At 52.4% G+C, this 10,576-nt stretch overlaps 1 protein-coding gene across 3 annotated transcripts in view; it reads left to right on the forward strand.

Annotated features, from left to right (window-relative positions):
* Positions 1-10,576, forward strand: part of HSPA12A (heat shock protein family A (Hsp70) member 12A) — a 67,501-nt gene that overhangs the window by 14,601 nt on the left and 42,324 nt on the right. The window contains exon 1 of one of the 3 annotated variants that reach the window (XM_023530105.1): positions 5,702-5,981. The exons of 1 other annotated variant lie outside the window; for it this stretch is intronic. In XM_023530105.1, the coding sequence (XP_023385873.1) occupies positions 5,858-5,981 (124 nt within the window). In that variant the 5' untranslated portion in view covers positions 5,702-5,857. Of the gene's footprint in view, positions 1-5,701; positions 5,982-10,576 lie in introns of those variants that run through there. One more of the 3 variants, XM_023530103.1, reaches the window with a different exon arrangement.

Here is a 10,576-nt window from a genome sequence, read left to right on the forward strand (position 1 = left end):
TGAGAGATGTTAGAAGCTTCTCGTAGGTCTTCCCTCGAGATTCAGACATGAACCCACGAGGGCTTGGCTGGTCATGGACATTGATTCTGCCCCAACACTGCCCTCTTCGGCCCTTCCCCAAACATTCGATGATGAGATCCCAAAGTGCCACGTGCTGGAGGCCGGAGCCCGAGGTTCTCCGGAAAGAAGACAGGTGGGCAGGACGGGGTTTATCAAGGAATGTCACAGTGCACTTTGTCCTACTTACTTTTTGTATCTCAACGTTGTGTTGAATGAATATTCATATGGAAAAACAGAGTCCCAACCCCCCGCTCCCCGCCACACACACACACACACACACACACACACACACACACACACACACACACACACACACACACACACACACACACATTATGAAGTGGTGTGTATTCCTGAGGAGGAAGGCCTTAGGATAGAATACAGACGTGCTGAGGAATCAGCTCAGGTCCTGTGAGGATTGCCCTTCAAAAATCTTAGTGTGTGGTGGGGACAGGGCAGGGCAGGGCCATTTCCTCATGAAATATTAGCAATGAGTCTGAAATAAATGGCCAAACACAGACTCAGAAGCCAAAAAGTACAATGACCGTGGCCGAGGTGGCCCGGCTCGTCCTGCGACTCACTGAGGAGTTTCGTGTCCCCAGAGAGCAGCCCCTCAGCTCCTTCTGCCAGCAGAGCGCACCCCCCCCACGCCTGTCCTCAGTCCTGTGCTCACAACTGGTTTCGCCCTCAGAGAGATTTCGTCAATTGGTTTCCATTTCTGTGACTATGCTGACAACTCAAGGTGACTCTCCCTGCCCACCTCCCCGGAACCCTCAGGGTCCAGGCCTGTCGGAGGCCATATGGTCAGCACACTGCCAGCTGCAGGCTTGTTCCTGCATTTGGCAACTGACCACGAGGACTCTGACTCGACGTAAATGATTAAAGGCGAGGGCAGCACTGGCCGGAGAGGTCGGAGCCCAGTGATGGTGCCAGGTCCGAGGGGCCTGGGGTGTGAGGCCTGAGGTCCAAGCAGAGCAGCCAACCTCCCTTCCCCTCCCACCCTCCACACACACACACACACACACACACACACACACACACACACAGAGGGAGGCAGGGTTTCCGTGTCAGCATGGAGGGTGTCCCACTTCAGGCAAGGGACATTTGGGAAAATTCGAGGGTTAAGTATTAAAGCCAGAGGTAACACCCCAAAAGGGTAGCTCCTCTCCTAGGCCTGGAGGAGGCTGAGAGGACAAAGTGGTTGGGGACCCACTTTCAGGCGGGTCCCTGAGCCGCGCTTTGTCTGGGAGGGAGCGTGGCATCATGGGACGAGTTCAAGTCCTAGGTTCAAGTCTCAGCTCCTCAGTGCGCTTGCTGGGAGGCCTTGGGCAGGCCTGGAACCCCCCCTGAGCTGTCACCTCATCTGTAGGGTGGAGCTGAGAAATAAAGTCTCCCCCATGGGGCTGCTGGGAAGATTTGTTGGCCCCCAGGGCGTAGGAGCCACATGATCACTGGGGGCTGATGGGGGCTAGGGGTCCTGGTGCAGGGAGCAGGAGCAGGCAAGGACCTCAGGCAGGACCAGCACTGTGGCCGGATGGCAGGGCACCCAGCGAGGCCGCAGGAGGTGATGGGTAAAAGCCCACCTGGCACCCGCTCACCCCACTCTACTCGGCCATCGCCTCTGTCCCCACGCAGTCCCGGGCAGGTACCGGGTGAAAACGGAGAGAACTTTGGTTGTCATGACAAAAGCATCACATCATGGAAAACATAGCCCAAAGGAAGAAAGGAAACAGCCAGGACCCCATCTGGAGGCCACACCTGTACCCCACACCTGTACACCCCTTGGCGTTCAGCCTTCTGCACTTGCCGCCACGACAAGACAGAGCTGGTCCGTGGGCTTTCACGACTCCTGGCACTGAGGGGCAAGGGGGTATTATCTTCCTTTTAGAGACGAGGACGCAGATGCTCAAAAAGATGGTTCATGGGAAAGACTGGGTGGTGGACATGATGGTTTCTGAGCCCAAAATGTGTGATCTTCAAAAGCCCTTGTCCTAGGTAGTTTCTGTAACACTCCCTCACCTGCCTTGCCCTCAACCACAAGAAAACCACCCCCCAAGACCCCTTGATTCCCTGACACCAGACATCCAGGGAGCAAGATGGGTGGGTGCTCCCCAGGTGTGTGGCTCTGCATAGGCAGGTAGGGGAACTTGAAAATAACCTTGGCTGTCTCTTCCTAGAGGTCAGGGCCAGAGCTCCCTGAGGGGCCTCAGCTGGGTCCCTCCCAGCGCTGATGGCTCAGCAGAGTTCTGCTAGAACCTGGACACAGGGGACCCCAGATATTGGGGTGTGGTCAGGGGCCCCAGGCGGGCATCTGACAAAATGGCAAATGGGCCTGGAAGCCCCAGGCCCTCTCTTTGGAGGTGCCTGGGTGGTGGGAGCAGCTGGGATCGAAGGCCCAGGGCCTCTGGTCCCATCTGGAGTGTGCGCTCACAGCAGGCAAGAGGCCTCATTACAGCTGCCTCGGTGGTCTCCCCTGGGAGCTGTCGGGTCCCTTCTTACTGCAGCTTTGCTTCCTTCTAGCAGGTTTTCTGCAGGTGTCCCATGCCCTGCAGAGAGCAGAGCTAGCGTTCTGCCGGGGCGAGGCTGCTGCGGGGTGGCAGGCATGGCAGGGTGGGCGCGAGGGGGGATGTGGGAGAATGAGCTGGCAGGCTAGGGGCCTGTGGACCAATGTTTGCTCATCCATTTGAACTCATTGCCTACAATTAAAATGAATGAGAGTTCACCTAAAAATCTGGCTGCTCTGACTGCTCTGCTGGTGGCGTCAGAGAGCCATGGCCCCTGCAGACAGGGCATGTGGCGTCCAGTCCGCACAGCCTCTGTTGCCCCTTCCATCCGCTTGACGTTTCTCTTCTCCTCCCCGCCTTGTTTTTAATCCTGACCAGTTTTTGTTAGAACAGAATTAGTTCTTCTACCCACATCGCAGCGAAAGTGGGACATCAAAGGAAACCATTTCTCCTTTGTGCGCCTTCCCGACCTTTGTAGCAGGGGTCTTTGGTGACTGGGGGACAGGCGGAACATGGGTCTGGGTGTCAGACTCGGATTCACATTAGCCTCGCGTCTCGCCAGCTGCGGGAGAGATTGTATCTCTCCTTCTGCTTCAGTTTCTATAAAACGGGGAGATGGTGCATGGGGGGGTGTGAGGGTTAAGCGAAGGGCAAAGCCATACCCGGGATGTGACATCTGTGACCCAGATTACAGGAGCCCTTCTCGTTTGCTCTTTGTTATTGTTACTGGTATAATTTACATACAGTAAAGCACAGCAATATTAAGTGTACAGCTTGACGGATGTTTACATATGTCTAGACTCACTTCACGTGTGGTAGGCTGAATAATGGTCCCCCAAAAATGTCCATGTCCTACTCCCTGGGAACGTTCACAATATGTCACCTTACATGACGAAAGAGACTTTGCAGATGTGATTAAATTCAGGATCTTGAGATGGGGAGATTATCCTGGATTATCCGGTGGGCCCCATACCCAAGGTCCTAATAAGTGAAAGAAGGAGGCAGGAGGCACAGAGTCAGAGGGACTGGAAGATAATACGCTGCTGGCTCTGGAGATGGGGGAGGGAGACACAAGCCAAGGGGTGCACACGTCCTCCAGAAGCTCGGAAAGGCAAGGAAATGGATTTTGCCCTGGAGGCTCCAGAAGGAGCCCAGTCCTGCCTACAGCTTGACGGTAGCCGTTTCGGGCTTCTGACCTGCAGACCTGTAAGGTAATACATTCGTCAGGTTTTAAGTCACTAGTCAGTAGCGATTAAGTTTGCAGTACCTCATCACAGCAGCAGCGGGAAGCTGATACACTGTGTAACCACCACACCAGGCAAGATACAGGACATTTTCATCAACTCAGAAAGTTCTCATTCCCTGCATCCCAGTCTGAATCTAAGCATCGTTCTGACATCTTTAACCTTAGATGTGCCTGTTCTTGAACTTCACCTAAGTGGAATCATAGAGTATTAACTCTTTCACGTCCAAGGTCTTTTACTTAACACAGGGCTTTTGGGGTTCATCCACATTGTTGGGTGTTTTGATATTTTGTCCCTTTTTATTGCCGATTCGTATTTCATTGTACATCTGTACCATACTCTGTTTATCCTTTCTCCTGTTGATGGATGTTGGATTGTTTCCAGTTTGCGGTGACTATGAAAAAACTGCTAGAACATTCTGGAACAAATTTTTTTTTTTTCTTTTTGCGGACACATACACTCATTTCTCTTGGGCCGCAGGGCAGAGGTCTGTTCACCTTGAGCAGAAACACTGGGGTTATGAAAGGCAAGCATGGCCAGCCTCGGGGACTGTGGGCCGATGGTCACCCTGCTTGCCCACAGTGGTTTCTGGGGGTCCACACATGGTGGTGGGGGCCTTCTTCGTCCAGGACAGCAGGCTTAGTGGCCCCCAGGTGGCAATTCAGGCGGAAAGCCTCTGCCAGCGCGTGTCCACTCGGGGTCCTGTGCTTCTGGAGCACCCAGTCTGTGCCCCGCTCAGTACGGGGGTTTTCTTGTCCGTCTTCCCGTGTGGTCTCCACACAGCCCCGTGACAGGGAACCGTTGTTAGCTCTGGGCTGTGCCTGGTTAGAGGGCAGCCACGAGGGTCAGCCTCTCCCATGGGAAGGACCGGAGGGGCCTCTTCTCCCTGCAGACTGGGGTAGAGACGGGCCTGGGGGAGGGCAGGCGGCCTCCCAGATGGCAGCGAGCACAGCCCAGCTGCTGCAGTGGGCTGGAGCCGGGCAGCGGGGAGGGGGTGGGCCCGTGGAGAAGGGCTAATGGAGGCACCTGATTGGTTAACGAGTTAGATCTGTTATGAAGGATGATAGAGAACACAGTAAGTGCTTGAGGCTGCGAGTAACCTGAGGAGCTCGGCTGTTGTGACATGATCCGGGGGGGACATCCTGGAGGCAGAGTGCAAGGCCCTCTGGGAGGCTCTCTGCATAGCCCTGCCTTTGCTCATGCTGTTCCCTCGGCCTGGTGTTCCCGCCCCATCTTGTTCACGCAGCAAACTTGCCCTCAAGATGCCAGGCGAGCATCACTGCCCTGGGGCTGCCTCTGTCCCCCGTAATCCTCCTGTGGCACTTACCACAGTGTCTAATAAAGTGTGCAGGATAGAATTTTACAGTGTTCTTAATTACAATATTTAAATTGAAACCACTTGCTCTGTTTTAGCCTGAGAACTCCTAGTCGGATTCTCATGAATTAAACACACATGTGGCGCATGTCCCCCGGACACGACTAATGGCAGCACGGTGGGAATGGGGCAGAGGAGGGCGCCAACAGACACACGAGGAGTCTGGGGGCTCTAGCCTGCACCCCTGACGGCCTTTCCAGGTGTCACCGGAGTGGGCGCCTGCGGCCCGCTGCCGGCCACCCCACCGCGTGTTTAGCTTCTGGAACTCTTCTCGTCCACTGACCCAGCCTGTCCCCAGAGTTATGTCCGCACCGTCAGGACCTTCCCAGATGAGGTCAGTGGAGAGAGAGAGGGGCACGGAGACAAGTGCGGGGAGAACGGGCCTGCGCGGACAGCCCCGAGACCGGCTGAGGCATTCCTGTGTACGCCTCCCAGAGGGCACCCCCCCACCCCAGCAGTCCCCCCCAATCCCCCCACTGCGAGGTCAGTGCCCTGCGCTCCTGACATTCCAGGCTCTGTGGGGTGTGCCTGCCGGGAGTTAAGCTGGCCGCTGGTGTCTGGAGCATTCTGCTCTGCGGAGGAGATGGCCATGGCTGCTGATTGATTGAGGCCTGGATGGAGCTATAAAGATAACAGTGAAGTCAGAGAAACTCTCCCTGCACGTGTTGGGCTTAATGAAGGGGGCAGAGGCCTGCATCCTGCGAGGGGCATGCCAGTGGGACAGCAGTGACGAAAAGCCACAGACAGGCCACCTGGGGTTACGGATGCCCCCAGCATCCTTCCCAAGCCTGAGCTTGGGCAGGCGTGTTGAATATTTTGTCAGCCGGGACCACACGTGTGGCACCCCAGTGGCCCCTAAACGTAGAACGTGTATTGTTCCCTGGGATTCACACAGTGTATGAAGTAGGGAGGCTCTGCCAGCCTTATCGCGCTGCTTGGCCTTAAGGGGGGCCCGGGAGACTCTGGGGGCCCCGTGGGTTCCGTGGCTTGGCCCCTGCCGCTCTGTGGAGTAGCCTGAGGAAGTAAACCTCATTCCCCAGAAAGTCTGTTTATATTTCTGGGGAAAAGACTTTGAGCAAATTTGGTCCTCGGGGGAATCGTTCGTTGGTTTTCTTTGTTTTTATCTCCCTGTAGCATTCTGGAAGCAGATATTCTATTTTAGCTCCTTTCGAGGGTAGTTACTCTTCAAGTTTTGCCGCACATACTTAGCAAAGTCTAAAGTTAATCTTTTAACCCAGTTTACTAATTCTTTCTTTGTTAAGAATGTCAGTTCATCATGTAGGTTTCGTATAAAAAAAAGGTAAGAATGTGAGATTTTAAACTTATAAAGTCTTAAAAAGCCTCTGAAAGGACTTGCCTTTCTGCTAATACAGAAGTGTTGCCCACCATGTGAGCAATGTTCTGTGGACAGGTGCCTGGGCCACCTGTGCTGAGGGGGCATTTGGTTTCAGGGGCGTCCGGCACCCTGGGTCCACCCTTGGCCTCCCCAGGGACTCTTTTGAGCCTCTGGTGGCATTTGCCTTCTCTCTCTCTCTCTTTTTTTGTTTGATCTTCTAGAAGCAGCAATGTCTCAGGCAGGTTCCTGAACAGTGCCTGCCCGAGGACCTGGGCTCGGCAGCAGCTCACTCACAAGTCGTTACACAGGAGACCGTTTTAATGCCGATGCGGGTGGCCCCCGCAGCAGGACGGGGCTGTGACCCCTCCCGGGGGCTGCTTATGGCTGCAGGTCACCGGACATCGTCCCCCAGCATTCATTCTGGAGCACCGTGCGCTGCTTGTCTGCGGGAGCAGCACCAAGCCCTCCATCTGCGGCTCCCCATAGGGATGGAGCTGGGCCTTCGGCTCTGGCCAGCCGGCAGCTTTGGAGCATCTAGGGGAAAAGTGAAAATACAGATGGTGACTGGGGCACTGTCCCTGCTCTCTGTGCCTCTGTTCTCATGTTGCCAAAGAGTAGGGTGTCTGGGGAGAGCCCAAGGCCCGCTGTTGTCCCTGGCCTGCTCAGAGAGCCTGGTGTTGGCAGGCAGCTTCGCCACGGGACAAGTCCCCGGAAGGCTCCTGCAGACTCTGCCCTGTGGAGAGGTTGGCCTCTGCCAGGGGAGGGGAGAGAGGGCGGGGTGGGGGAGCAGTGGCCAGGGGGTGGGGGTGACTGATGCCCACTCCCAGGGAGGAGGGCTCTGTTCCTGAGAGCAGGCGAGATGGGACAGTTTTTCTTACAAGTCAGTTTCCTGCAGCTCTTTGATTTCTTTATTGAGATATAATTCACATATCATAAAACTCACCATTTTAGAGTATACAGTTCAGTGGTTTTTAGTATATTCACAAGATTGTGCAACCATCACTGCTGACAAATTCCAGAACATTTTCATCACCCTAAAGAGAAACCTCACACCCATTAGCAGTCTCTCCCCATTTCCACTCCCTCCGAGTTCTGATTTTTCAGTGCTCTGTGCTGCCCATTACCAGTCTACAGACTCAGGCCAGTAACAAAGTCCTGGAACCTCAGGGCTGGAATGTGGTGGAGGGTTGGACGTCAGGCACTGAGGACTGGTGCCCGCTACTGTGCTATTTCAGGAAGATGCTTAACCTCTTTGTGTTTTGGTTTAATGGTTAGAAGCACGTGGCTGTTTTCTCAGCAGTAGTTGGACCAATTTGCTGATGATGGTGGTGGCGCTAAAAAAAAAAATAAATAACATCTATAATTTACGAAGGGCTTGCCGTGCACCAGATTTTATAGGTATTATTTTATTTACGTGTGTATTATTTTATAGCAGTCCTGTGAAGTATATCACCATCATTATGATTCCCACCACAGCCCCATTTTCCAAATGAGAAAACAAAGGCTCCAAGATGTTACCTAGCTCACCAAGGGCAAGCATCTGGGAAGTGGCCATGCTCGGATCTGAGCCCAGGCTTTCCCGACTCTGAACCTCTGTGATCAGTAGCTCCTCCCCGACCTTGATCTTTGCTTTTGAAGAATTTTGGCTTTTGAGATGGAGAGGCTTCAGAGCCCAAGGAAGCATGGGCCACAGGGTCTTTTGAGCCTGGAGGCAGAGACAGCCAGCCGGGGCTTGGGAGAGCCCTGTGATTGTGACCTCCTGACTTCTTGCACACTGTTTGCCCATCTGTGAAGTGGGGATTTCTGTTAACATCTCTTAGTAGGTTCATCTTTCAAGAGAAATGATGCCTGTGTGAGACCTGGCAGTGCGTCTAGTGCAGGAGTGCAGGCTCAGAGTCGGAGGGCTCTAAACCCAGCGGGTGGCATCCTGACAGTGGGGGCTTTTTTCTTAACCTGCCAGGCATTACTTTTCTCATTTATAGAATGGGAATAACGACAGTGCCTCACAGCTCCCTAACACAGCAGGGTTTCAAGAGCTATACCCGTAAGGCTCTTAGCTTGGCATGGAATTTGTGTTTGGCGAGAGCTGGCCATGCTAGCTTTCCTGATAGATTTCTAGGTTTGTACATTTCTAAAAACTTTCAAATTAAAATAATTGGAGTTTGAATAAACTTGCAAAAAAACCTAAAATGAGAACTACGTAAACATCTGACCCCGTGAAGGAATTCAGCAAACGGTGGGTAGGGCTGTTATTTATTTCAGAGAGTTTCTCATGCATTAATTTCTTGGTTCATTGTAAGACAGTGATAAAGGTCTTGAGAATACAGATTCCCACTTCCCAGAAGGAGGTGATGGGCCCAGAGGGAGGTGAGGTAGCTTTTCCAGGCTTGTGAGGGTCCACATTCTCTACCTGGCATGCTCGTATTCTGCATTATCATCAGGAGTCATTTTATTTTCCTTACCTCCCTCCAGGAACAACAGCCCAAGAGCCAACTTTGGCTTTGCTCAAAACTGCCCTGGTTTTGAGGAGACATATCCTTGACCCTGCAGCCTAAACTGGCTGTCCTGCCTGAGCCTGGAGGACACTGTGCCTGCACCCTGGGTCCCCACAGGACACTCCCTCCCCCTTCTGGAGACCTCAGAGCTTTTTTAGTACAGAGGGTCACAAGGTGACATCCGACATTGGTATTTTAGTTCACCATTCCTCGCGGGGATTAGAAGATGCCAAGGCCTTCACTGAGGCTTCTTGCCCCGCACATACGGCCTTGAGAGTCTGAACCAAACAGAATGGGTGTCTCCCGGTTCCTAGAGACCCAGCCTCTCTGCAGGGCCAGGCTCTGGGGCCTGGAAGTGAGCGGGGGATAGCTCCCTTCCTTCTCTGAGGCTGCGGGTTTGCAGAAGGGTTTCAGAGTCTAGGAGGGCCCTATATCTGAGGCTGGGCTAGAGCCCACCTCAGAGTGGAAGCCACTCAGCAGGTGGCTGGACCTCTGCTTTGCTGTCTGCTAGGGGGCCAGGTGCAGCCAGTGAAAATCAGACCCCTCCAAAGGCTGTTTAGATCTATCCTAACAGTCTCAGCCACACAGAAGCCATCTGGACGTGTACCCCTCACCCACCCTGAGACCCAGGTCTGATACATTCTCAAGCCTTCAGAGGACAAAGCGTATAGGCTTAATGCATGCATGTTCTTATTAGTTCAATCATCCATTTGACAAATGTGTCTGGAGTGCTTACCATGCATGGGTCAGGTGCTCTGATTGATACACAGCATAAGAAAAATATCATTTTGCCCTCCCGAAGGTAGGAAAACAGACATGTAACTAGTACATTAAAACAACTGTTTTATTATGGGAAATTTAAAACATATATAAAAGTAGGGCAAATAATGTATTGAGCACCCATGAGCCTCTCCAGTTTCAATTGTTATCACTTTGTGGCCAATCTTGTTTAATCTCTGCCTCCTCCCCTTCCAGGTATTATTTTGATTCGAATCCCTGACATCATATTCTTTCTTCTGTAAATAGTTTAGAATGTGTCTCTAAAGGATAACGACTCTTAAAAATTACATAACTAGACCATTAACAATTAATTCCTTAATATTATCCATATCTGGTCAGTGGTTATACTTCCAATTGTCTCATAAATGTTGTTAGATTTTCTGTTCGTTTGTATCGGGAGCCAGTAACGGTCCATGCATTGCAATGACCGCAGGTGCTGTTTTTTAAGCCACAGCAGACTGCCTCTGAGGCAGATCAGGATGGCCAGGAACTCATCAGCAATGCAAATTCTCTGGTGTCAAGACCTGTTGGAGTAGAAACTTTGGGTGTGAGGCCAGCACTGTATTTTAACAAGTGCTCCCCCGAGATTCTGATGCACAGCAAAGTTTGAGAACCTCTAATCTATAGTTTCTCCTTTTTTTTTTTTTTTTTTGGTATTTTTTTGTTATTTTTTTTCTTTAGAAACCTTGGCTGTCATCCTTAACATTTCCTTGAGTCTGGGTTTTGCTAGTACATCATGTGCTGATGAACAATTTCCTCTCTCCTCTGTATCAGGGAAGCTG

Source organism: Pteropus vampyrus, unplaced genomic scaffold (assembly GCF_000151845.1).
Source record: "Pteropus vampyrus isolate Shadow unplaced genomic scaffold, Pvam_2.0 Scaffold46, whole genome shotgun sequence".
Taxonomy (NCBI): Eukaryota; Metazoa; Chordata; class Mammalia; order Chiroptera; family Pteropodidae; genus Pteropus; species Pteropus vampyrus.